This window comes from Microtus pennsylvanicus, chromosome 1, assembly GCF_037038515.1.
Source record: "Microtus pennsylvanicus isolate mMicPen1 chromosome 1, mMicPen1.hap1, whole genome shotgun sequence".
NCBI lineage: Eukaryota > Metazoa > Chordata > Mammalia > Rodentia > Cricetidae > Microtus > Microtus pennsylvanicus.
The window spans coordinates 134,627,521-134,654,068 of NC_134579.1; the positions used below are offsets into that span (position 1 = coordinate 134,627,521).

General features: G+C 51.8%; 3 protein-coding genes across 4 annotated transcripts; 1 reads left to right on the forward strand and 2 right to left on the reverse strand.

Annotated features, from left to right (window-relative positions):
• Nucleotides 1–13,835: 13,835 nt before the first annotated feature.
• Sdhaf1 (succinate dehydrogenase complex assembly factor 1) lies at nt 13,836–14,852 on the forward strand. Its single transcript, XM_075985526.1, has one exon. It carries the CDS (start codon nt 13,922–13,924, stop codon nt 14,276–14,278), a length of 357 nt encoding a protein of 118 aa, XP_075841641.1. The 5' UTR covers nt 13,836–13,921; the 3' UTR covers nt 14,279–14,852.
• A 1,443-nt stretch (nt 14,853–16,295) lies between these two features.
• Syne4 (spectrin repeat containing nuclear envelope family member 4) lies at nt 16,296–20,388 on the reverse strand. Its single transcript, XM_075985539.1, has 8 exons — nt 20,036–20,388; nt 19,734–19,872; nt 18,776–18,919; nt 18,391–18,585; nt 18,068–18,316; nt 17,202–17,276; nt 16,575–16,633; nt 16,296–16,497 (listed from the first exon to the last, which is right to left on the reverse strand). Exons 1-8 carry the CDS (start codon nt 20,155–20,157, stop codon nt 16,320–16,322), a joined length of 1,161 nt encoding a protein of 386 aa, XP_075841654.1. The 5' UTR covers nt 20,158–20,388; the 3' UTR covers nt 16,296–16,319.
• Nucleotides 20,389–20,810: 422 nt separating this feature from the next.
• On the reverse strand, nt 20,811–26,213 carry Alkbh6 (alkB homolog 6). Of its 2 annotated transcripts, none has more exons than XM_075985561.1 (7): nt 26,124–26,213; nt 25,376–25,454; nt 24,823–24,891; nt 23,134–23,194; nt 22,691–22,842; nt 22,353–22,469; nt 20,811–21,206 (listed from the first exon to the last, which is right to left on the reverse strand). In XM_075985561.1, exons 2-7 carry the CDS (start codon nt 25,427–25,429, stop codon nt 20,943–20,945), a joined length of 717 nt encoding a protein of 238 aa, XP_075841676.1. In that variant the 5' UTR covers nt 25,430–25,454; nt 26,124–26,213; the 3' UTR covers nt 20,811–20,942. The 2 variants fall into 2 exon arrangements, with proteins under 2 accessions (XP_075841676.1, XP_075841666.1); XM_075985551.1 differs by having other exon boundaries at nt 26,119–26,208.
• Nucleotides 26,214–26,548: the final 335 nt, after the last annotated feature.

A 26,548-nucleotide genomic window follows, 5' to 3' on the forward strand; every position in this document is an offset into this window, starting at 1 on the left:
GGAGCAAGTCTGTCTGCTTCTCTGCCTCACTTTTCTTCCAAAAATAACAATAAAACATCCCTATAGCACAGACTTGCCGACAGGTCCTCACAGACCTCTTTTCCTCTGATAGCCCTTGTTGTTCACTTTCCTGCTGAACCTCAAAGCGTAGGGAAGACTGGACTGTTGTGGGGGCTGCCTCAAAAGGCAGAACAGGCAAATTGCCACAATTTGAGGCCAGCCTGGTCTACACAGAGACCACGTATGCCAAAGGCAGACGTGATAGTGGTGTCTGCAATCCCTCCCCTTTCAAGGTGGTGCTAAGAGGATCGAGGAGTTCAAGACCAGCCTCAGACTCAGATACATAGCAAGCTCGAGGAAAGCCTGGACTACAGATGCAGTGGGAGTCAGAAGTAGCCCCGGTGTCCAGGGAGCAGGGTTTATAAAGGAAAGCACCACTGGCAGGATAAGACATCTAAAAGCTCGTCGGCAACAGTCAGGTTGCCTAAGCAAGCTGGCTGGTCCATGCCCAAGGTGCGGCTCAGGGCCTCTACCGGGCACAGTTTGTGGGTTTTCCGGGAGCTGAGCTGAACTGGGGGAAAGGTGACTCTCCTGTCACTGGCTTTCTGTAAGATGGTGTTTGACAAAGTGGAGTTACCCTAATTTTATTCCCACACCTCACAACTGTCTGTGACTCTAGTTTTATGGGATCCAACACCCTTTTCTGGCCTTCTTAGGCTCCGGGCAGTGAAGGTAACTTGTTCTACACAGTGAACTCCTAGCCAGCTGAGGTCACGTAATGAGGCCTTGTCTTAAGAAAAGAAAAGAAAAGAAAAGAAAAGAAAAGAAAAGAAAAGAAAAGAAAAGCTGCAGAGATGGCTCAGAGGGAGCTTTAGAACACTGGCTGCTCTTCCAGAGGTTGTGAGTTCAATTCCCAGCAACCACATGGTGGCTCACAGCCATCTGTAATGAGATCTGGTGCCATCTTCTGGCATGTAGGCATACATGCAGGCAGAACACGGTATAAATTAAAAAATCTTTAAAAAAAAAAGAAAAGGAAAAAAAGGTCCCTTTGAGTTTTTTTTTCCCCTTGGGTTTTGGGATGGGTGGCTGGACCTGCTTTTGTTGTTGCTGTTTTTCTTGTTTGGGGTCAGTCTCGATAGCCAAGTGTAGCTGTTTGAATGAGACTGGCCCCTCACAGGCTCACATGTTTGAGTGCTTGGTCACCAGTTAGTGGAACTGTTTGGGAAGGACTAGGAGGTGTGGCCTTGTTGGAGGCGGTGCCTCCTACGAGCTGACTACAGTTCTGGAGACGTGTGAACTTGGATTGAGGGAAGGGGAAGGGCCTAAGGTTATTAGACTCCAGCTGAGGGTTGGAGAGACAGACAGTCAGTCAGTCCTGAGTTCGGGGAGGACTAGGGATGGACTTTCAGGGTTCAAAAGCCCACACCAGGCCCAGGCTTGTTCTCTTTGCCCACAACTTGAAGATCACGTGAGTCTCAGCTACTGCCCCGTCAGGGTCATTCCTGCCGCCATGCTCCCCATCATGATTACTATGGACTAACCCCTCTCTGAAACTGCAAGGAAGCCTCCAATTAAATGTTTTTTTCTTCAAGTTGCCTTGATTGTGGTGTCTCCTCACTACAATAGAACAGCGACTCATAGAGTCATGCAAGTACAGACTCACAGTGTAGCCCAGGCTGGCCTCCACCTCCTTTTGCATGTGAGCTGCCATGCTAACATAGATAAGATTTCTTGGTTTTCCAGAACCCTGGCTCTGTCTTAGGACTTCAGTAACTAAAGATGTCTCCTGCAATGGCTGCTGACGCCTTCCCATAGGCTTGTTTGTGGAACCCTCCCCCACGGGCTCTCCACTTAAGTTTTTCTTTCGCTTTCTCAAACATTCTTCTGCATTTCAACCTGGACTTGAACTCGCTGTATAGCTGAGGATTGTCTTGAACGCATGATCTTCCTGCCTCCACCTCCCACTGCAGAGTACAGGCAGGCATCACTGTATTGGGCTTTGAATTCCCCAATGACAGACTCATGCCCCTGCAGGTGGGCCCTAGCTACTGTAGGCCTAGAACTGTCTGTGCCCCATCTTTCCTGCCCACTGCATTTGATCACTTGCTCGCCTTCGGACCCCGCCATCCGGTTCATAACCAAAGCCACTCACCTTGGTCCTGACGTCTTCTTGGACCTCCCATTGCTCCCCCACTTACCCCCGCCCACACACACACTGTTCTGTTGTTACTCCTCATTTAACTTCCACTGACCTCTCAGTAGGTCAGACCATCCAATTAGTCTGCTACTGATCCCCCAACGGAATCCTTTATGACTTCCACGGTGCCTCTGGCCAACTTCCTACTGAATCATTTTATGATCCCTAATGACTATCTCCATTTACCAACCTCTAATGTCTCCTAGGTTTGGGGTTTTTTTTCCTTTTTCCAATTAATATTGGTTCTCACTGTGTTGTCCAGGCTGTCCGCAAACTCCAATCTCCTGCCTCGGGCTCAGGAGCAATTATTGCACACCTCACTGCACCCAGCTTTAATTTTACTCTCTCTCTCTCTCTCTCTCTCTCTCTCTCTCTCTCTCTCTTCCCTCTTCTTCTCTCCCATAATGCTGGAGACTGAGCCCAGGCTGTGTGCATGCTAGCTAAGTGTTCTACCACCAAATTAGGCCACCACCCATTTTGGAGTTGCTGTTTTGAGACTGGGACTCACTGACCCTGAATTCATTATGTAGACCAGGCTGGTCTTGATCTAGCTGTGTAGCCCAGGATAGCATAGAAGTTTTGACCTTCCCACCTCAGCTTTACAAGTAGTTTCCCAACCAGGCTGATGCAAACTTGTGAGATTCTTCTTTACTGGTCACAGAAATGAAGGGCACCAGAGAACATGGCATAGCATGACTTTGATGGATTCCAGAGCCCTGGTTTTCTAATGCCTCCTTCACTGGCCTCTCCGATTCTGCCAGGTGACTCCCCCGACAGCTTGATAATCTATGCCCGCTGCATGGGTGGGCATGACCCCGGAACTACGGAACAACTTTCTCTCTAGGCAGCTACCTCTGGTCCTGCCAGCTCTGTGCAGACATGGACTTCAGCTTCTTGCTGACCTGGGAGACGATATCCCATGTGTGGCATGACTAGGTTTGAGGGACCCTGCTTCCTGTGTCCTAGTTGTCTCCCTGTTACTCTGGGCTGCTCTCTCCCACAGCCTGTCTCCACTTCCTTATCCACCCATAAGTTCCCTTCCTGGGAACTCCGTTCTCTCCCCCGTGCCGGCAGTGTCCCCTGCTTCTCTCCACCTCAGTCAGCCTGGATTCGGTGACACCAGTGCCGCCGCAGACCACCCCCACCTTGAAATGGCTGCTGCACTGGTTCTGCCAGTCAAGACATGCAGTCTGTTCTCCCAAGACCATCGGCGTGCACAGCAAAAGCTGTGCTGGGCACAGTGCAGGCAGCAATTACTGCTATGGGTGTCACAAGTGTGTATGTGGCGAGGGCTTGGCACTCAATGGTGCCACCTGTGTCTGTGACTGCAACTAAGTGTGGCTACTGCTGTGTGGGTGGGTGTACACTGGGTGCAGTCTGGTACCCCAAACCTGGCTACAGCCGCCGGGACTGGGGTGAGAGGTGGACGAAGGCAGACACAACTCCCTGTTCATGTTGCCCCGGTCTCAGAGTGCTCCACAGTAGGGCTATGTGCTGGCTAGGCTGGTCAACTTTATGTCAGTTTGATACAAGCTGGAGTCATCTGAGAGGAGGGAAACTGGACTGGGGAACTGCCTCCACAAGATTGGGCTGTAGGCCAGGCAGGTGTGGCATGTGTCTTTAATCCCAGCCATCAGGAGGCAGGCGCAGGAGGCTCTCTGTGAATCTGAGATCAACCTGGTCTACAAAGGGAGTCCTAGGACAGCTAGGGATGGAAAACCCTGCCTCAAAAAACCAAAAATAAATAAACAAATAAAGGATTACGCTGTAGACAAACCTGTAGGGAATTTTGTTTCCTTCCTTCCTTTTTTCCTTCCTTTTTTCCTTCCTTCCTTTCTTTCTTTCTTTCTTTCTTTCTTTCTTTCTTTCTTTCTTTCTTTCTTTCTTTCAGGAGGGTGGTTCAAGACAGAGTCTCACTATGTATGTCTAACTATCCTGGAACTCACTGTGTAGGCCAGGCTGTCCTTGAACTCAGAGATCCATGTGTTACATTACACCTAGCCCATTATGCGCCACGAGGAAGAACAGAGACAACACTTACGGGTTCCAAAGACTTTAATAATTGACCACATAAGTGGATCACTGATGGATCAGAGCTGCAGGACAAGGCCTCGAGGGCCTTGTTTCTCCTGACAGCCCCGAGCAGGGGCAGAAGTGGGGTTTATGAGCATAACAATCTTCAAACATTTGTTTCCAAGTTAAGTTACAATTTTCACCGATCAGCTGGGAGGCGGTTGCGGGTAGGAGGCAGAAATCCTTAATAAATAAATAAATTAAAAAAAAATAAAAAAGAAAAAAAAAAGAAAATTCCAAAAAAAAAAAATTTCACCGATCAGGATTTAGAGATTGGGGGCTTCCTTGAACATTTCATCATTGTCAACGATCAGTCCAACCAATCAGATTCGTTTGTTCCTTCTGTAGTTAGGAACAGCCATGACGTTTCAGAGAACTAAAGATACATGATGACTATTGTTGTTCACTTGCAAGACTACAGCTCCCAGCGTTCCGCTGGACTCCAGCACACGCAAGCGCGGAACACATTTCCCAGAAGCCTTTGCATTCCCCGTTAAAAGCGAAGGTCGCCACGAGTTCGCTCTCTTCTCTGTGTCTTTTTCCTCGCATAACGTCTTTACCGTCTAACCCGCAGCCAGCCAGAAATTAAGAACAACATTGGTGCTGCCCTCCGACTCGGTGACCTCTCCGTCCCGGTGCCTCGACTGCCTCCAACCACCTCCACCTGTTTACCACGGCCATCTACCACCACCGCCTGATCCTGATCCATGAGTTAACCTAAGTTGGCTTCCTTCCCCCCAGGGTACTCAGAGACTGTCCTGCCGGCTTTCTTTGGCGCATCTTGGACAAGGTCGCCAACCTCCCTCCCCCTTCCCTTCCCCCCCCCCCCCCCCCCCCCCCCCCCCCCCCCCCCCCGCTTTTTGCCCTTGGCTAAAACCTGCCTCAGTCTGCGCCCGGGAGTTCGGTGCTCTCGGCCTCTTTCTCTTTTTTTTCTAACCTTTCCTGTCCTCTTCCCGGCCCGCTCTGGTGCGGTGCCTTTTGGGCTGTACGTCGGCCCCGAAAAGCTTAATTGTCTCCTCCCAGCCGGGGCTCCCCCCCCACCCCCGTTCGGTAGCTGGGTTCGGGCCAATTAAGCCTTAGCACGCCCCTAGAGCACTTGGACGCCTGTGCTCCTGGCCGCCGTGTTCGCGGTACTCCGGTACCTTTTTGCTGGCAGGCTTCCGTTTCAGTCATGGGCTCTAAGCCTTCCAAGCCAATTCCCCCATCCTCCCTCTCGGCCAGCTTCTGGAAGCTCTTGAACCTCACGCCCTCATCCCCTCCATAAAACTATCTAAGTTAACACGGCTTTGTTCCAAAACTTGGCCTAAGTACAATTTACAAGGTTCTATCCGCTGGCCTTCCCAAGGGTCATTTGACCCCGACACTCTGCGGGAATTGGCAAATTTTTGTCACCGGTCAGCTAAATGGAAAGAATTGATGTACGTGATGGCCTTTTTCTACATGGCCCTAAAGACTGACCCATCCACCTCATCGCACTGTTTACCTGCTCACATGTTTTTGGCCCTGCCCTCCCTCCAGGAACCCTCAGCTCCCGCCATGGGCTTGCAACCCTCCGCTCTGACCATGGACCCCGCTGACAACCCCCCCCCCAACCTCGTGGGACCACTCCTTCCCGCCCTGCCCAATCGGGGGCTACCTCCCCTATCTCCCCTTCTTCAAAGGTTTCTTTTAGGTACAGAAAGGATTCGCCTACACCTTCCCCCCATGCCTCTAAACGTTCCATTCCTAGGTCTCCAGGAGTTCCGCATAAATATCCTTCTGGGTCGCCTTCCCGTTCCTCTAAATCCCCCGAAAAATCTCATTCCCCCCCCCCCCCGTCTCATATATCCCAGCCTTTCCGATCCAGCTTCACCCAACTTCTCTCGCAGCCGGACACGACCGCGAAGGCAGCTAACAATTTCTTCCCGTCACAGGAGGCGCAGGCTGTCTGAATCAACTTCGAAATCCTCCGATTCACCTCCCTGCCCCACCCCTCTGCCTTGGTCTTCCAAAACCCCCTTAGGCCCTAACCCCACCTGCCGCCTGGCGCCTAATTTCACCCGTCCCCTCATGCGCTCGCACACCTCCGCTGCTGCTGCAGCAGCAGACCCTGGCCCTGATCAACTCAAACAACCAGCTACCGTCCTGCCCTTGCGGCAGGTAGCTGGAGCCGAGGGGCTTATGAGGGTCCACGTTCCGTTCGCCTTATCGGAACTTTCACATATTTCTAAGCTACTAGGGTCGTACACAGCTGACCCCACTAATTTTACAAAAGAGTTTCAATATTTAACCCAATCTTACAACCTAACTTACCATGATATTTTTTTTTAATTAATTTATTTATTATGTATACAATATTCTGTCTGTGTGTATGCCTGCAGGCCAGAAGAGGGCACCAGACCCCATTACAGATGGTTGTGAGCCACCATGTGGTTGCTGGGAATTGAACTCAGGACCTTTGGAAGAGCAGGCAGCACTCTTAACCACTGAGCCATCTCTCCAGCCCATTACCATGATATTTAGATGATTCTCTGAAACAACTTGCTTCCTGAGGAACGCCGATGGGTCTGGGAGCAGGTGAGACTGCACGCTGGTGAAGTGCATCAGACTCAGCCTTCTCATCCACCCGGCACAGAGGCCGTGCCCGAACAGGAACCCCACTGGTATTACAACTCCCCCGGGGGCATTCTGGCCAGAGACCGATTCCTAACCTGCCTCCTGGTAGGATTAAGGAAGGCCGCTCTCAAACCAGTAAATTATTCTAAACTCGCAGAAATTTTCCAAGACACTAAGGAAAATCCTTCTGCATTTCTTGACCGCCTAACCAAAGCTATGTTACAATTTACAAACATGGATCCAGAATCCACGGAGGGCAGACAGCTCCTGATGACCCACTTCGTCAACCAGTGCTACTCAGACATCAAGGCAAAGCTCAGACTTTTGGAGAAGGGTCCCCTAACCCCACAGGCACAGATCCTGGAGATGGCCTTCAAGATCTACCACACGAGGAATGACAAGGCCCGAAATCATTGCCACGTGATCACCGCACCCGCCAGGCCAGCCGAGGTGACGGACTCCACTACCCGCCCTCCTCGCACGGCTCCCCCACCCCCCAGGGTGCGTGAACCGCCAGGCCCATGCTTCAAGTGTGGTAAGACAGGTCACTGGGCAAAGGCATGCCCCAATCCCCATCGCAACCCAAAGGGCCCCTGCCCAAGGTGTCACAGGGAGGGTCATTGGTCCTCAGACTGTCCTCGTGCGTTCGATGACGCGGGGGCAGTCGCCCCAGAGGACCCCCAGGTTGACCTATTGGATTTGGCTCTGGAAGACTGAAGGTTCCCGGGCTCCTCCACCGACAACCCGACTGCTACGCCCATCTGCAACCAGGAGCCGCGGGTACTTCTTACAGTGTCGGGACGCCTCATCTCTTTTCTCTTGGACACCGGAGCAACATATTTGGTTCTAAGGGAATTTTGGGGGCCAACCTCCCCCTCAAGTTCCCCTATCGTCGTGGTAGGGGGACAGCCTTATCTACCTCACCAAACTCCACCTCTCAATTGCATATTTAGAGGTGTCTTTCTCACTCATTTATTCCTAGTTCTACCAACCTGTCCAGTCCCACTCTTGGGTAGAGATCTTCTGACCAAGCTGGGAGCCTCCATTTCTTTTGCACCCCCCACCCGTTTCGTTTCAGATTCGTCGGTGACACAGCTGCTGCTTCTTCTGGCTCCGCGACCCTCTGATACTAACATGCCTTTTCCCCTCCCGGGTTCTCAGGTGGACCCTCTCGTATGGGACATCCAAAACCCAGCTGTTGCTAAACACCACCACTCCCCGTTGTTATTCAGTTAAAAAACCCTACTGGGTATATCACTCAAGCCCAGTACCCCCTTCCTTCCCAAAGCCTCAAAGGACTAAAACCTATAATCTCTGACCTCTAGAGGAAGGGGCTGCTTAGCCCCATCTCATCCCCCTTTAACACTCCTATACTGGCTGTCAAGAAATCTAACGGAACTTATCGTTTGGTTCAGGACCTCCGGCTCATCAATTCTGCTGTTGTTCCCTTACACCCAGTGGTACCTAATCCTCTCACACTTCTGTCTAACATTCCTTCAGGGACCTCCCACTTCTCCGTCTTAGACCTAAAGGATGCATTTTTCTCTATTCCTCTCAGCCCTCAGTCTCAGAACATCTTTGCCTTCACCTGGACAGATCCTGATACTAATTTCTCCACACAACTAACCTGGACCGTTCTCCCTCAGGGATTCCGGGACAGCCCACACCTCTTTGGCCAGGCTCTGGCTTCTGATCTGCTCTCACTGTCCCTCCTTAAATCAAAACTGGTACTCTATGTCGATGACATCCTGCTATGTAGCCCATCTTTGGAGACTAGCAGGACTGACACCGCCACCTTATTAAATTTTTTATCCAAAAAGGGCTACAGAGTCTCGCCTTCTAAGGCTCAATTGTCCACCACTCAGGTAACGTATCTGGGGTTAACCCCAACACAAAAAGCTATCACCCTGGACAGAAAAGGACTAATTCAATCTCTTGCAGTTCCTTCCACCAAAGAAGAGGTTCTGTCATTCCTGGGAGTGGCTGGTTTCCTGCAATCCTGGATTCCCTCATTCTCTCTCCTCGCCCGCCCCCTATATGAAGCAGCTCTCGGCTCTATGCATGAGCCCCTCCTTCACCCCATCACCAAACCTTTCCGGAGACTCCAACAGGCCCTTACCCAAGCCCCAGCCCTCCATCTTCCGGATTTAACCCGCCCCTTTTCCCTTTATGTAGCAGAAAAAGAGGGCTATGCCCTGGGAGTCCTAGGCCATCAACTGGGACCTTCCTTCGCACCTGTAGCTTACCTGTCAAAGAAGATGGGCCTCACCACTCGGGGCTGGGCACCTTGCATACGGGCTTTGTCAGCTGCTGAACTTCTTATTCGTGAGTCAAAAAAAACTAACCTTCGGGGCACCCACTACGGTTTTCTCTCATCATAACCTGTCTAACCTCTTAACTTACAAAGGCCTACAGACCCTACCTCTATGGTCTAGGGAGGAGGTTAGTCAGCCATTGGAAAGCTCTCAGCTCCTCCAGGTTTGGGAACCCGGACTTTATTTCACCCTACAGGTAAAATGGAGTCTGAAGTCAAAATGGTAGTACTTAGGCCAAGGTGCTTTTGCCTGCTCCCTTCTGTCTGCATGCCCCTGTCTCTCCAGCGCTGGGATTAAAGGCATGTGCCACTATCTCCAGCTTTGTAGGGCATTTTCTCAATAGTGGCTGATGGAGGAGGGCCCAACTCTTTGTGGGTGGTGCCGCCCCTGGGCTGGTGGTCCTGGGTGCTGTAAGAAAGCAGGCTGAAGCCAGGTGTACTGCTGCACGCCTTTAATCCCAGCACCCAGGGAGGCAGAGGCAGAGGCAGGCAGATCTCTGAGTGCAAGGTCTGTGTGTATGTCTGCAGGCCAGAAGGGGGCACCAGATCTCATTACAGATGGTTGTAAGCCACCATGTGGTTGCTGGGAATTGAACTCAGGACCTCTGAAAGAGCAGAGGGTGCACTTAACCACTGGGCCATCTCTCCAGCCTTGAGAAAGTATATCTTTGTATCTGTCTTTGTCTATCTTTGTATTTACCTGTATCACTGAGGAAACCCCACAGAGAGCAGGGTCAGCTCTCCAAAGACACATTGAGAGGCCACGATCATAAAGCCCTGGGTGGAGCCATGGCAAGAGGAATAGTCTGTTTCCGGTTTTATGGCCTTGAGTACACAGGAAAATAAAAGCACAGGAATTTAAAACCCAGAGGATCCTGAAAACAAAGAGATGGCCCCAGCAAGAGGAGCGCGTCAGAAGAAAGACACGTCTGCCCTGGCAGAGCCACTCCACCACCAAACTGACACACTGGTCACCTCAGAAGTTTTTTGATGGTTTTAAGTAGAATCTTGCTATGCATCCAAGCTGGAATAACAGTTGTATACCACCACAACTGGTTTTATTCAATGTAGAGGATCAAGCCCAGGGCTTCATACACACGAGACAAGAACTCTACCACCCAAGGTTCATCTCTGGCCATTTACAGCATTTATAATAGAAAACACAGAATTAGACATTAAAGTATAGCCAGGGTGGGGGTGCACACCTTCAATCCCAGCACTAGGAGACAGAGGCAGGTGGATCTCTGTGAGTTCAGGTCAGCCTGATCTACAAAGCAAGTTCCAGGACAGCTAGGACTGTTACACAGAGAAACCCTGTCTCAAAAAAAAATCTATTAAAGTATATAGAGTTGTGCTGGCATAAAGTAAGTGTTCAGTAAACAATATAGGTAGAAAAATTTAAAACAAGTTTTTATTTTATTTTTCGAGATAGGGTTCCTCTGTGTAGCCCTAGCTGTCCTGGAACTAGCTCTTGTGTACCAGGCTGGCCTTGAACTCACAGAGATCTGCCTGCCTCTGTCTCCCAAGTGCTGGGATTAAAAGCGTGTGTTACCAGCACTCAGCAAAACAGGTTATTATTAAGACATATAAAAGAGAGATGTGACAGATCACTGCACAAGTGGTTTCATCTTATGAATAGAAAGTTTCTGTCTCATTATTGCTCTCATGGCCCTTCCTCTTCCTAACCCTTCATCTAGTGACCAAATATGCCTAATCAGTTCTCTGCACCTGTTGACACACACACACACACACACACACACACACACACTCACTCATTCACTCCAATGCCACGGACCGGCTCAGGGGAGCCACTCAGACTGTGGGAGAAGCAGGGTCTTGGTAACAGGAAGGCACAAGTTCGGCAAATGACAGACAGACAGACAGAACACACAAGAGAGTGGTTGGAATCTGCTGCGATTTTATTGAATTCATGTTTTCATTATATAGTATTCAAACAAAGAACAAATCAGAAGGTCATGTATCATTGGTTGGCACAGTATGAAAGCTTCTTTTAGTCACATCAGCGATACTTAAGAAAAGTATATTATCAGGAACAGGTGTTAGACATAAAGCATCCTTAGAAGAGGAAATTTGTCCTTGAGAACATAAACCTCAGACAAGTGGTTTCATCTTATGAATAGAAAGTTTCTGTCTCATTATCGCTATCATGGCCCTTCCTCTTCCTAACCCTTTACTTCATCTAGTGACCAAATATACCTAATCAGTTCTCTGCACCTGTTGAACTATACTTTTTTGTACCTTCTTATGCAGCAGACATTATGGGGGTTGGGATCTAGCAAGCCTATCCATAAAGTTCAAAGTATAATATAACAGTCTTTGTCCATCAACATTAAACCATCTATTCCCTTGTTCATCATACACCCTGTGTACGACAAGGTTTCAGCTGTAGTCTTATACATTCCCATACTGTGCTTTCCTATCTCAGAGCTGTTCCTGAAGCGATAATCCTTGTCTTGTAGATATATAGAATATCATTATTATAAAAGAGATTGTGCAAAGCCCATATCCCGCATAGCCAGCTAATTGAGAAATCCATCTATGCCTCAAAGACGGCCAATACCGGGCCATCTGCCATTGACCTCCAGGAAGCCTAGTCCCATGGGACACATAGCTCCCATCCAGCATAATGACATATGTCATGTCACACAGACGACACTGGAGTTGGTGTGGTGCTCCAAAGCTTCTTTTAGGAACATGTATAAAATGGAAATAAGGACTAGGTCCCAGAGACTTTGCTCACCTACATGAGCAGAAACACAGCAGTGCACTGGGCAGAGGGCTTTGGGCTCGTCTAGGGTCCCTCATTTACTCCCTTTCCTAAGGGAGGCAAGGGGACAGGGTCCATTATCTTCCCACCATCCCAGTGTAATTAGGATGACCCCCTCACAACCTGGGAGGCCTGAAGGCTGTCAGGTCAGCCCAACAGCTAGTAAGGTCTTTACCATTGTTGCTACACAGCAAGACCATGCCTTAGAACGAAGGGAGAAAAATGAAGAGATGGTTTAGTGGGTAAAAGGACTTGCTGCTTTTCCAGAAGACCTGAGTTCAAGTCTCAGTATTGGGTAATAGCCTCAGGTCATGAAGAATTGAATCAGGCTGTTCGGGCAATAGCCCTTAGCCATAAAGAATGGCTTAGTCCCAGCCTGACCTCTGCTCCACCTGCAGAAACAACATGCCTTGGTATTAAAACCAACCCTGCTCCCACCCAAACCACAAAAAACACTGTAACTTCCTATGTATGTGTGTATGTATATATACACGTGTCCTCCAGCCCCGCTAAATGCACTCAGCCTTCATCCCATGGAAATGTTGGGGCTCCTTGCTCTCCCAATAAAGCAGTCTCAGCCTATTGAAATGAAGTCTGTCTGCCTCTCTGCGTAAGTTTTCTTACACTCAACACCCACAAGATTCACAATGGCCTGCAGCCCCAGCTTTATGGGCTCTGACCCTATCCTTTGGCCTCCAAGACCCTAGCCTGTCTTTGGGTTCACATACACACATGAGGGAGAGATGGCTAAGTGGTTAAGAGCTCAGGCTGCTCTTTCACAGGGCCTAGGTTCCATTCCCAACACCTACATGTTGGCTCACTACTATCTGTAACTCCATTTCCAGAGGAACACACACACACACACACAAAACTACAAGGTTCCTGTGGCTGTGAACAATCCCAGCACTGGAAAGGCAGAGGCACACAGATCTTTGGAGTCCCAGGCCAGTCTAGTCTCCATAGCCGGCTCCAGTCTGTCAGGAAATTCTTTTTCCCAAATTCTGCCAGTTAGACGAAAGCCAACATTCCTCAGGAACTTATGAAACTGGTTGTCATCTACCAAAGAGCCACTTCCCTTAGATCTAGCAGAAGGGACTATGGCTACCTGTGGCACTTCCCAGCCAATCAAAGTTCATGCTGGCCCGCAGGCTTCCTTAGCATCACAAGCACCTGTTACACATTTCAAAGCCCATGCTAGCATCCCGGCCCTTCTCCCCTTCTCGGCTGGAGAGATGGCTCAGTGGTCCCTTCTCCTCTACCCCAAACTCCCTCTAGCTTTCAGCTACACAGTCTCCTTATAACCCGGCTATTCTCCGTGTTCTCTCCGCTCTGCTCCTGCTTCTCTCGCCGTGTTTTCTCTATTCTCTATCCCATCTCTCCCAGACAGCTTGGCCAGGTCCAGGCTACTTTCTCTCTCTGCTCTGGACTCGACTAGATGCCTCTGACTGTCCTCTCTTTCATATATACGACAAAAATCTTCCCCTTAGCCATACTATGGAGAGGTCATGTCGTCAGCTTATACATTTTTCAGCCCCTAAAATAATAATAAATCTTTAAAATAACAACAACAAAACAAAAGTTTGTCCTTGTGTCCTTTGGGGACCCACAGATTCGAACCCTTCGCTCTCCATCCCCTCTGGACTCAGGACTGACTGTCGCCTCCAACCCTCAGCCAGAGTCTAAAAGTTCAGATCCTTTCTCTTCCCTTTCCCTCAATTCTCCAGAACTGTGTCTGGCTCAAGGACACCAATTCCCTTAGAGCCGACCAGTGCACCAGCTTCTCCGCCCTCAACTAAAACCGCCTTGACGTAGTACTGCACCAACCAATCGGGTGCGGCAACATCGGCACACAGGAGGCGGGACTTCTGGCGGACGCCGCCGTTGCCCTGCCCTTTAGTGTCCGGGCGGTGCTTCCGGCGGGCTTGCTGCGACTGCCTGCGACCCAGCGGTCATGAGCCGGCCCAGCCGGCTGCAGAGGCAAGTTCTGAGCCTGTATCGAGAGCTGCTGCGCGCCGGGCGGGGAAAACCGGGCGCCGAGGCGCGGGTGCGAGCCGAGTTCCGGCAGCACGCCAGCCTTCCGCGCTCCGACGTGCTGCGTATCGAGTATCTGTACCGCCGGGGACGGCGCCAGCTACAGCTGCTGCGTTCCGGCCACGCCACGGCCATGGGTACTTTCGTGCGCCCGCGGGGCCCGACGGAGGAACCCGGCGACACGGCAACCCAAGGGACCACGCAGAACGATAGCGATGGCCCAAAGAGTCCTTGTGAAGGCGCAGGAGCACAGGAGACGCGATCCGATGGACGGTGACAGACCCAGAGAATGGTCCCTCCGGACAGTTTAGGAAAGACCGAGACCTCATCTGATGGAAAGTATGTCTTGAGAGACAGCCGAATGTTCTTGATGCATGGTGAAAGATTCGACACTCCCTCACCAAGAAGGTTTCAGGCATGCTATGGCACCGGTAGGCTGCACCATGTATGCTGTGATGCACTAACCCAATGTCAAAGAGAGCACAAACGCACTTCCTCCTCCCCACGAGGAGCCTAGACACCTCTCTTGGCTTCTGAGAACACACCCACCCCGCAATCTTGAGGGCATGCCCTTTGCTCTTTCTAACACGGAGAAAAACAGACTTTTAACTGAGCAAGTTTAATAAATACCCTCAGGAACCATGAGAAACTGGCAGTCCGGAGTGGAAAAACGTTGTCCCACGCATTGTGCCAACACAGGATTGTAAGAGAGCGTGGGCAGTAGCTCATCAGAGCTGATCAGCCCAAGGCTCTTGGAGAATCCCTCCTGGGCGGTTCTAGGAGGCAATCCCTACTCCTGTTTGTCTTCCTCAGGATTCTTGTAGAAAGGAAATAAATGTGAGGTGTGCTTACTTTCTTGACAATTTTCTTAAGATTTTCTGTCCTGCTGGGCTGTGGTGTATGTTCTGTGTGCAGCTTGGAAACCTACACAGAGAGAAGCTGTGCACATCTGGGGCCAGCCAGGGAGGAGGGGCTGTGCTCAGTGCACATCTGGAGCCAGCATTGTGAGGGGGCTGTGTTCAGTGCACATCTGGAGCCAGCATAGTGAGGGGGCTGTGTTCAGTGCACATCTGGAGCCAGCATAGTGAGGGGGCTGTGTTCAGTGCACATCTGGAGCCAGCATAGTGAGGGGGCTGTGTTCAGTGCACATCTGGGGCAGAACAGGGAGGAGGGGCTGTGCTCAGTGCACATCTGGAGCCAGCATAGTGAGGGGGGCTGTGCTCAGTGCACATCTGGAGCCAGCATAGTGAGGGGGGCTGTGCTCAGTGCACATCTGGGCAGCACAGTGAGGAGGGGCTGTGCTCAGTGTACATCTGGGGCAGAACAGGGAGGAGGGGCTGTGCTCAGTGTACATCTGAGGCCAGCACAGGACTCTGCCTCGTTCTTGTGTTTCCGTCTGTTCCCACCTCTTCCCCTGTACCTTAGGCTTGAGACTAGACTAGCCTCAAGACTTCAGAAGTCTGTACTAGAGGTGTGGCTCAATGGTGGAGTACCTGCCAGACATGTGCCAGGCCCTGGGTTTCATTCCCAGCAACACAGAACAAGAAAATTAACTAGGCCTGAAGGAACACATCTATAATCCCAGTCCTCTGGAAGTTGAGGAAAACTAGGGGTTCAAAACTGCCCTGGCCTGTGTGGTAAGACCCTACCAGGGAAAAATATCTCCCAGAAAAGAGGGTGTTTTACAATTCTGAGCTAGTGATAACTCAGCCTGCACCCCTCTGTAGAATGTGGGCACATCCCCAGAATGAATGTGAGACCACATGGGTGTTGGCTGCTCACCCACGGCACCTGCCTCAGCCTCGCACCTGCCTCTAACTTCCGGTGGCAGGTGCCATCTGCGCTATTTTTCTCCCAGCCCCCAGAGACGAGTGTTCACGGAAGGATAGGCAGACAGGACATATTAGGGAGTCTGCCTTCCCAGGAAGAGACCTCTCCGGGGAGGTGCGGAAGCCTGGAACAAGTTTGAATGTGCTCCATACGGTTTCCCAGGGTCCCCAGCCATTCGGTACTCTGGGTACCGATAGCAGCTGCCAGCTTCCTCCCTTTCCTGGACCGCATCCTCCTTCTCCTACCACTCTTCCTTTTGTCAACTCTGGAACGAACAACTTGGGCTTTAATCTTGCATTACAGTCTGGGAAACCTCAATTAAGGTAGGATCCTTCAGTCCTGTGTTCTACCCTCAGACACAGGAGTGTAGAATAGGCCGTTGAAACATCCAGGCTGTCTTGTCTCTGTTTCCAAGTTCTCAAAGCACTCAATGTTTTCAGCCATCTTTGGAAAAGTAACCATTTAATACACATGTCTGGGCCATGGACTCAGATTGGAGGGAGACCATTGACATAGCTGAGCACCAGGTGGGGCGTCCTGGCCAGTCGGGCATGAGAACAGCAGGGGACCCCTGACAAGGGCAGCAACAATGTGGCACCCACCAGAAGGAAGAAGAGAAGGAGAAAGAAGAGCGTCAGGGGTCGCCTGGAAGCAGAAGCCGGGACCCTGAGAAGAGACAGATTATTGAGAAGGGTGGGCTGCAACCATGACCCCTCTTGCCCACATCCCTGCCCCATTCTCACCCGGGATCCACCTCCAGCATCACATCCGGTGGACTGGGAGACGCTTGTCTCTTCTGGTCCTGAGGGAGATGGGAGCCAGCCGCACAATGAATGGCAGTGACACTTACGTGGGGACATTCCCTCTCTACTCTAGACCTACAGGGCTACCTTCATTTCTCCTTTCCTGGCACTCTTGAACTGCACATGAATTTATAGTGTGGTGGGTGTCTGTCCATACCTGTCCTTCGTGTGTCCACTGCCCTTTTCCTGATAACATTGCTGGGATGGTGTGTGGGTGTGTGGGTGCCTAAACTAACTTCCACTCTCCCCTCTTCCAGGATGGAACACGTGACTCAGACCTGGCCAATCAGAGCACTCTGACTAGTTCCAGGGTGCAGCCTGTGACCCAAGCTGGCCAGGTGAAGTCAGGCCTGGGACTTTGGCCACTGCTCGTAGGTCAGGGGTCATAAGGGTAGGTTGGTAAAGCAGAGAGAAGAGACTGTAGCGACTGGGGATGGAGAGGAGGCCAAAAGACAGAGATGGAGCCCTGATAACATTTTAGGTCCTGAATTCGTGACGTGTGTGGCAGTCAGTATGGACTGGATCTCTTTTACTTGCCGTCAGCATCCTCCACTGCTCCTGGCTCACCTGAGGCTTCCGGAGACGCCTTCGATGGTGAGCTGCTAAATGTTTCCGGTGGCCGAGCCCCAACGTGAGCAGGTCCTGTGGGAAGAGAAAGGCTCGTGGTTCTTGGAAGACTGGAAGCATGGTTTACAAAAGGCTCTGGAAGGAGACGAAATTATGCAGGCACACACAGCTCTCATGGGAAAATCAGAGGGGCGGAGCCCAGGAAACCAAGAAGAGAGAAACTACTTATTCATTCACTCAACAAATATTTCATGAGTGTCTGTTACACACCAGGCACAGTTCTAGGAGATGTGGTGAGGATGGAAATGGGCGACATCCTGGCCCCTGGGGAGATGAACATTCTACCCGAATTAACAAGTGAATGGATCATATCAAGCTGCAGTGAGGATTATCAGGAAATAATGGGTCACATCAGCTCTCTGGAGAGGTGACACACGAGGAGGCTGGACTGAGAGGGGGAGGTGAGCTGGGCATGCATCCAGGGCTTAGGTGGGAGTGAGGCTGGTGTGCTCAGAGGAGCAGGATTGTGTCTGCAGCACAGGGAAGAGCAGAACGGCAGGACAAAGGCTAAGAGGAAAGAGAAACAGAGCAGAAGAGAATCATGGTGACATTTATGGTAGACGTAGATAGGTGGGCATGCCAGTGCATGCCTATAATCCCAGCACTTAACAAACTAAGACATGAGGATTGTGGGTTCAAAGCCAGCCTGTGCTGCGTAACGTGAATTGTCTAAAAGGAGCGAGACAGAGAGGCTTAGAGGGGGAGACAGAACCAAGTCCTCCTCGAAAGACAGCCACACTACAAAGTGCAGAAATACCCTATGGTGCCCAGCCAAGTAGGGGGGCCTTTGAGGGGGCAGATCTCACCTCAAGGCCCTGTCCGCTGTCCTGGGGTCCCCTGTAGCCACACAGCTCACAGGGAACTCCTGGTATCCGAGATATCTTTTTCCCTGAGGGCCCAAGACCCCCAACATCCCCTGCTGGGTCCCATTCCAACTCTGCAGGAGTCGGGTAGGTACTAGGTGCCCAGGGCCCCCAGATTCCACCAGGTGTTGGCCCGTCTGAGTCTCCCTCAACTTCCAAGTCCTGATCCAGGAGGTTGGCCTTCTCAAGCACCTGGAGCAGAAGGTAGATGTCATGGGAGTTGGGGGATTAGGGCCTGGGCTGGGGACGACTAGGGCAGACCCTACCAGGCTATAGCTGATCAGCTGGGCCTGTAGCTGCCAGAGTCGTTGGAAGATGGTATCTCGGTGGGTTCCAAGGGCCCTCAGGACCCGCTCCAGAGATGCCCAGGCCCTGGGCTCACTCCTCTCTGCCAACCCCTCACCAAATGCCAGTAATGCATCCACACGCTCGGCTGCCCCTCGTAGCTCTGCCTGCAGGGCCTGAGACAGACGGTTAGACACTCTCACACGTTGACAGTGATTCCAGACCCCCCAAACCTGGGGTTATCTACTCTTCCATGCCCTATGCAGAAGTCGGAATATGTACTAACCCCACATTCCACCCCAGGAAGCTTGCACCCGTGCCTAGGACTGTGCCTGCTCTCCCATATCCTAACCTTCCCCTGCCCACCTGCAGCTGGACCATCCTGCTGTGGGCCAGTGTCCATGATCCCAGGCCTTGTTCCAGGTCCTGTAGCTGGAAGCTCAATCCCAACAGACAAAGATGGAGGCTGTCCTGCTCAGTTTCTAGTACTTCCAGGCCAGAGACAGCATGCTAGGGATTCCAGGGGCCAAGTCAGGGCCAGTGGGCCAACACGACACACCCTCTTCCATCCCGGCTGCTGTTCTGGAGTACTGCCCATCTCCAGAGCAACCCGGGGCTGCTCCCACTGGGCAGCCTTTTACCCCAAGGCTGGAGACAACTAAGTCAAGATCTTCAGGCTCTCGAGCCTATAAGAAACCTCTTCATATGGGTCTAAACTGGGAGGGGTAATGGAGCAGAATGAGGCCATTAATGAAATTATGATGTCCAGCTTGGCAATGGAGATACATACTTAAAATCCCAGCTCTCTCAGGCAAGAGAACTGAAGGTTCAAGGCCAGCCTGAGCTACACAGTGAAAGCCTGTCTCAAATAGGGAGGTGGGGGAAGCTGGCTCAGTGGATAGTGTTTTCTGTGGTGACTCGAGTTTGGATCCCCAGAACACAAAGAACCGAGCGTGTGGCACCATTCGCCGCCAGTGCTGGAGAGGTGGAGGCCAGCGGGTCCCTGTGGCTCACTGGCCAGCCAACCTGACCAAATCAGTGGGAGACCCTGTCTCAGAAAATACGGTGGAGAGTGTCTGAGCGACATTGTCCCGCTGGGCTCCACAGGCATGTGCACCTGCCCTCATTTAGGCACACACAATAAATACAAAAAACTTAAAAATATTTGCAGTACTTCTGTGCTGATTGGCAAATAAATATCCTTACAGTGTCCCTTCCCCCACTGACACCCAACACCTCCTCTGAATTATTTGTTTCTAGAGCAAGAGGCATATTCTAGGGACCGGAGGAAGTGGGACTGGCCCAAAGGGTGTGGCCAGCTCACCTCACGGCGTTTGCCCCCATCTTGATGCTCATGGGAAGAGGCCAGGGGTAGTCTTGGGGCGCTGCTGGCAGGCTCAGTGTCCTTCAGTTCACCTGTGACGTGTTCAGGAGGGCCCAAGGAGGCCTGGGCCTGCTCTGACCTAGAGATAAGGAATGCTGATGGGGCCCGTGTGAGCCACTGTACCTCATTTTCCACCCAAACCCCATTCCCAGTGTCCTCCACGTCCTTATTCAATCATGGTCGCACATGGCCCTTTCCGCTGTCCCCTCCCTTGGAGCCAGATGTCAAGCCCAAGTCCCCACCTGTTTGTCTCCTCTGCAGGCATGATGGTCCATCCAGCAACGTCCAGCTCCCTAGGAGCACCGTGAGGCTGACTGAGGGGCTCTGAGGAGAGTCCATGGCCAAGAGCTGGGGACAGGGCCATCGTGTGGACTGGGGGCCAGTCAGGTGAGGACGTTGGTCAGCGACTCCTTCTCGGCCAGGCCCCCATGCTTCTTCCTCAGCAGGATATTTCCAAGCCGGAGGCTACTGAGAGGCCCAGGGGCTGGCCTGGCTCCACCCCTTCCAGCAGGAACCTGGACCCAAGAAACCTGATGCCCTGCTGAGGTACAGAGACACTTAACTCCTTCCTCCCCAGCAGGAGAACCTAACCTTCCCAAATAACACCCCCACCCCACCCCCACCCCGGCCGCAGCCATCCCTTTGACACAGAAAACTCCACTCATCCCCTCAAACCCAGCATCCTGTCACCTTCAGGGACCCACGTATCTGACCACCAGGGCACATTCCTTTGTCTAAGCACCTGGTAACTCAAGCCTGTCTGTCATTTCAGGCTAGAGGATCTCATGTTCAAAGCCAGCCTGGGCAACTTGTGGAGAGCCTGTCTCAAAACTAAAAAAAGGAAATTGTTGCTAGGGTTATAGATTAGCTGTGCAGTACTAAACTATATATGCTATATATAAACAACATTTGCCTAGCATCCAAGAAGCTCTGGGTTCTATCCCCGGTACTGGAGAGGGGGCGGGGAGGAAGGAAACCACAGCGTCTGTTCCCACCTAGTAAAAAATCCAAAACAAGAAAAGGTATTTTCGGTTTATTTGGTACGGCGTCCTCTCCACGGTTTCCACAGTTACTGGGAAAATAAATAACCCTGGACGGCCACCTCTACCCTAGGGTTCCAAGGCCACAGAACGGGCAGGACTTGAGCAGTCACTTGCTTAGCAGGAGGCTGGCGCGCAGTACGCGGGGCACGCGGCGAATGGTCAGGGAGACGCGGGTGCCGCGCACCAAGTGGGCTCCGGGCAGCGCCAATTGGCATGCAGCTGCATTGGAGGGCAGCGAGGCGGCATCCAGCTCATCCACATGAGTGGCTGCGATGCCATGGAGCAGGTGAGTGTAAGCTGTGCCCCGGAGCACCAGCAGACTGCGCGGTTCCACCAGCAGTGAGGTGATGGGCTGTGGAGGCGGCCGGGGCTGCGGGAGCCGGTTGATGGTCAGTAGATATCCCGAGTTTGAAAAGTCAGCAGGAGTCAACAGTTGCTCAGGGGACAAGGGTCAGCAAGCCCCCAGGGTGGGTGAAAGCTTTGGTGGCTGAGGAGTGGCAATCTGGGGACAAGGCTATTGGGGAAGGAAGCCCTGTGTTTATGTGGGTCCAGCCCCTGGGGAGGAGGCGGGGCCTACGCTGCTGCTGAAGACATCAAGGGTCACTACACTGTGAGAACTTCAGCTGGCATCCGAGAGACTGGGACAGATCCATGCAGAGGTCAGCTGGAAGTACACTGCTGGGGCCAGGCTCTGGTAGAGGTTAAAGGGCGTGGTCAACGCCAGGACTGGGATGTTAAAGACCTGGTAGCCCAAGGTGTTCTAGAGCATGGGGGAGCATGTAGAGCTAGGGGAGGCTTCAGTCAGGAATGGTATTGCAGGAGGCCTGTCTGAGTGGGAGGAGTGAAAAGAGGGTAGTGCGCACAGAGGGCTGGGAAATATCAGGCCTACATGGTGATTCTACAAACACGGGGTATCAAGAATGCATGACTTAAGGGCCACAAGACAGAGAGAGATTGGGGTGTTAGGTGTGCCCAACACAGCCATGTGATAATGAATTGAGGAAGTCTTGGGGTCACAGAGCATATGACTAGAGTATCAAGACACCAATGTTGAGGTGCCCTGAACATACTACACAGTATGTTGGAGCCAAGCATGGGGGCACATGCCTGTAACCCCAGCACTTGGGAGGATGGGGGCAGGAAGATGGCAATTGTGAGGCCATCCTGGACTACAGAAACCTTGTCTCAAAAATAAATAGGAATAATTTTTAAAGAGTTTGCTGGAACACTCTGTTGAGATCAAATAGTTTGTGGGTGTGTCACAGTCATGGAACACCCCAGAGAAGTAGTAGGGATCTGTGGACATTGTGGCATCTAGAGCGTCACACAGGCCAACTGGTCATGTACGGGTAGGCTGGCTCTCTGGGAGAAAGTAGGGATGCCCAGCCAGGGACAGGGAAACATGTCTGGGCGTCAGGAATCGTCTGGAGACAGGTAGAATCAGACTGTCCTGGAGTATATGGGATGTCAGGTGTTGGAATGCCCCAAATGCTTGGGATGTTATCTTAGGACCCACCTGTTCTATGGGGACATCATCCTCTGGCTGCCGAGGTTCATAGAAATCAAGGACAGTGTGGGAGCCCAGGCTGATGGTGCTGACGGTTGGGTAATACAGTGGTCCATCTTCATGAGGCTGGGGAGGAAAGGGGCACGAGGGATGGCCAGGGCAGGAGCCTACCCCACTCCATTAAATCAAAGTGGGGTTCCCAAGCTGGGATAAGGAGTTAAGTGCCTAGGTAGGATGTGTAGCTGCTCAGTGAGGGGGGCAAACATAAGGGTTACCCTTCCTCTTGATGATTTGGAGATCTGGGGGAGGTAGGTACCAAGGGAACTGGGATGAGGGTATGTGGTTACCATGATGCCCTCCCCAGGCAGATACTGGTTCACAAGGACATGGTTAGCTGGGAGACCCCCAAAAAGGCTGAGGTCGGACACTTTGTCCACATAGCGCTGAAGCCATGGAGGAAGTCGCTCAGGAACCATCCCCCGGGGATGGGGGAGCCCACCTGCAGAGGTACAAAGGAGCCTTGGCATCTGGTGTCCCCATTAGGGATACTCCAGTGGTTGGAAGCATCCCTCCCCACTGAGTTTTGGAGACCGCTACTGACCTTTCTGAAGTTTTCTTCAAAGCACTTGGCCCTTACTCCCAACCACGCAGTAAACCCCAATCCCTCAAGGCCACCACCAAGCCCTGAATTATCCTGGATCTGGGCCCCCTGGAGTGCTTGGAGATAGCTCCACATTTTGAAACCATTGGAACTGAGCCCTTCCTCACATCCTTAGCTAGGAACACTTACCCCAATTCTGCAGCTTTCTTCCAGACAGCTGGGTCCACTTTGGCTTTGGGGCATTGAAAACCTAGGAGGTGGGGGAATAGGTTTTCAGGATCTTCCCATGAACGCTGGCACAGGGGTCTTCTAGTGGGGGCAGAAACAGGCTCTCTGGAGCTTGTCTGGAGGTTCCAGTTGGGGACAGCAGCTTTTTAATATAATCTGGCTGAAGAAGAATGATCCTCCACTATCAAGAGTTTAGCTTCAGCTGGGCGTGGTGGCGCACTTTTAATCCCAGCACTCAGGGGGTAGGCAGAGGCAGGCGAATCTCTGTGAGTTTGAGGACAGCCTGGTCTACAAAGTGAGCTGTTACACAGAGAAACCCTGTCTCAACAAAACAAAACAAAACAAAAAGTTTCGCTCCGAGGTGGATACTCATAAAGACATGGGAAGCTCAGGGACTAGCCAACCAATCAGCTACCTCGACCTTGGCAATCAAGGGGTAACAGATGTCCTATCCAGACTGTACCTACAGCCAGAAATGGGATTCTTCTCTTGGTGTGCTATGTTCCCAGATTTTTTTGGATAGGGTCTCTGTAGCCCAGATTGGCCTTGAAATCCCTACAGAGAAGGGTAAGTGACTGTGAATTCCTGACTCTCCTACACCCACCTTCCCAGGGCTGGCATTATAGGCATGTGCCACCACACCCAACTTGGGGGATCACAACTAGGGAGAATGAGCTCTGAAACGTTCTTGTTCCCAAAGCTCTAGGGTTGCTCTAAGTTGTTCCTGTCAGGAATGTGATCTCAAAAACACTCTTATTTTAGAGATGAGACTGGGCTACCTCAATATAGAGAATGTGGGTTTCACAACTGCATCCTTGGGCTGGTGGAGGTGTGCCTCAATGGTAGAGTGCATGCCTAGCATGCAAAGGCCCAGATTCCCACACCCCCTCCCCAGCAGGAACACACACACATGCTCACTTGCATGCACGCATGCATCCTCCTTCCAAAGAATATATTTGCTTTTCTCCTAAGCCTCTAAGGAAAGTTCTTTCTTGTTTATTTTGTTATCTTTGCTGTTTTGTTGCAAACAAGAGCTCGCTAGACAGGACTGGAGAGCTGACTCAGCGGTTAAGAGCACTGGCTGCTCTTGCAGAGGACCCAGGTTCATTTCCTAGCACCAACCTGCTGGCTCACAACCATCTGTATCTCCAGTTTCACCCCTGAAACATCTTCTAGCCTTCTCGGGCACCGTGCAGAGGCAGTACACATACATATATGCAGAAAAAAACACTCATACGTGTGAAAAAGTTCTTTAAAAATCTAAGAAAAATAGGTGAATCTCTGTGAGTTCGAGGCCAGCCTAGTCTACAAGAATTAGTTCCAGGACAGGCTCCAAAGCTACAGAGAAATCCTGTCTCGAAAACCCTCACCTCACCACCCCCCCCCCAAAAAAATCTAAGAAAACAAAAGTCCTGAAATTTGGGATTCTCCTGCCTCAGCTTCCTCTTGCTGGGATTACAAGTATGTGTCACAGCTGGCTCAGAAAGCTCTTTGGGACAGACCAAGCAATGGCTGAAACAGGGATGGAAGCATGAGGGTGCTGAGACACTCTCCTCGCCAGGGTTTTCTCTGGCGTTGCAAGCATTCATACGGGGACTGAATGTTGGAGAGGAATATGGCAAGACGGGAAAGATGGACGAGAAGGGTCACCTGTCGAAGCAAATACTCCTCTTCTTCCTTAGAGATGAAGTCGGGGACATAGTAGATTAGAGGCGGTGCCTATAATGGAGAGACTGCCCTTAGGATGATGGTTCTTAACCTGTGGGGTCTTGACCCCTTTGGAGTCAAATGACCTTTGGGGTCAAATGACCCTTTCTCAGTGACCACCAAAGACCACAGGAAAATACAGATTATTTACATTATGATTCACAACAATAGCAAAAGTACAGTCATGAAGTGGCAATGAAATAATCTTATGGTTTGGGAGTCACCACAGCATGAGGAACTGTGCTAAAGGGTCTCAGCGTCAAGAAGGTTCAGAACCACCGCCCTAGGATGAGGCCCTTTGCCCAACAGGAACCTGTCATGACTGAGCAACCTTTCCTTTTGGAGAGGGAAAGGCCAGACTCCAGTTCAAGGAAGTTGGGGGGTGGAGGTGGGCGCAGGGCTAGACTCTGAAGAGAAGTGGGGCAGCCTGTCACTCCACCCCACCCTACACCTTTCTGTCCCCACATTCCTCCTCTACACCCCCAGTCCTGCCAACCTGCTCCACCCTGAATGGCTCCAGGGCTGGGACTCTGGTGTCCTGCTCCTCCATGGGTACCGACTCCTTGTGTGCCGTCCTGTGGGGAGGGGTGCACCCGTAAGTCCCCAAGCCTCCTATTTCAGCTGTGCCAGCCTTCCTTCCACTTCAGCAGAGGCCAGACCCTACTCTGACACTTCCTATATACTTCAGCCTTTAAAACCAGAGTCCTCCGTTTCCCAAACGTCACCCAGTGAGCGCCCCAATCCTAGCCCCACTATCAGCAGTCAGCATACTCCTTCAAGGCTCTGTCCACCCGTGCCCCCCGAACCACACACGATCTCCCCAAGTCCCACAGAGAACATTCTCTGAGCCCACACATGAAGACTTTCTCGAAAGCTCCACACGGGCCCCAGAACTCTGCAACCGAAAGGATAGGTACCTCAGAGCCTAAGGACCCTCCTCTCACCTCAGCCCCTTCAGATCGAAACAGCCCTGCTCCCCTAATCTGAGCTTTCTCAGACTTGTCAACCCCCCGCCTCCTCTGATCTCCCCACCCGGGACCCTCTCTGACTTCCCTTGCCGAGTGGCTCCTTCACTTCAGCACCTCGGGACCTGAGCTAGACTGCAGAACCTCTCAGCCCCCCGACTCTGAGTGTTAGGATTCCACACTCTGAGCCCCCTTAGATCCCCATTTTCAGTCCTTTGGACACTCACCTCTACAGACCCAGACACCCCCCCCACACACACACACACACAAAAACCTGACCGTCCACAGTGCCTCTTCCAATTTCCAGACTCGACACCCTCATGCTCGCCCGCCCCCCAGTCACTTCCGCCCGTCTTCCTGATGCAGGAGGTTTTGGACCACTGAGCATACTCGAAGAAACTCCGGGCCTGCCCACCAGCCAATCGACGTGCTCACTCGGTAGCTGCCATCCTCGCTCAGGGATAGGCTGCGTCCTGCACTCAGGGGCGGGACTTCGTCCGGTTCCTACCAATTAGAACTCCAGACCCGAACGACGCCTCCACCCGGACCCTGCTGACAATCGCAGCGAGGGAGACCCCAGGGAAGGAACCCGAAACGCTAATAATCTTCTGCAGGTCAATCTGTCATTCTTACGCCGTTGACGCCGGGAATTGACTTTAAAGAATGACTTTCCTCCCCCATCCTTACCCAGCGAGGGCACAGGG

Coding starts and splice junctions, on each gene's coding strand:
- Sdhaf1 (XM_075985526.1), top strand. CDS start 13,922: ATGAGCCGGCCCAGCCGGCTGCAGAGGCAAGTTCTGAGCCTGTATCGA.
- Syne4 (XM_075985539.1), bottom strand. CDS start 20,157: ATGGCCCTGTCCCCAGCTCTTGGCCATGGACTCTCCTCAGAGCCCCTC. Junction 17,277..18,067: donor ACAGCGGACAGGGCCTTGAG/GTGAGATCTGCC, acceptor CTCTTCCCACAG/GACCTGCTCACGTTGGGGCT. Junction 16,634..17,201: donor GGCGTCTCCGGAAGCCTCAG/GTGAGCCAGGAG, acceptor CATCTCCCTCAG/GACCAGAAGAGACAAGCGTC.
- Alkbh6 (XM_075985561.1), bottom strand. CDS start 25,429: ATGGAGGAGCAGGACACCAGAGTCCCAGCCCTGGAGCCATTCAGGGTG. Junction 23,195..24,822: donor AGGAGTATTTGCTTCGACAG/GTGACCCTTCTC, acceptor CCCACCTCCTAG/GTTTTCAATGCCCCAAAGCC. Junction 22,843..23,133: donor AAGAAAGCTGCAGAATTGGG/GTAAGTGTTCCT, acceptor GTACCTCTGCAG/GTGGGCTCCCCCATCCCCGG.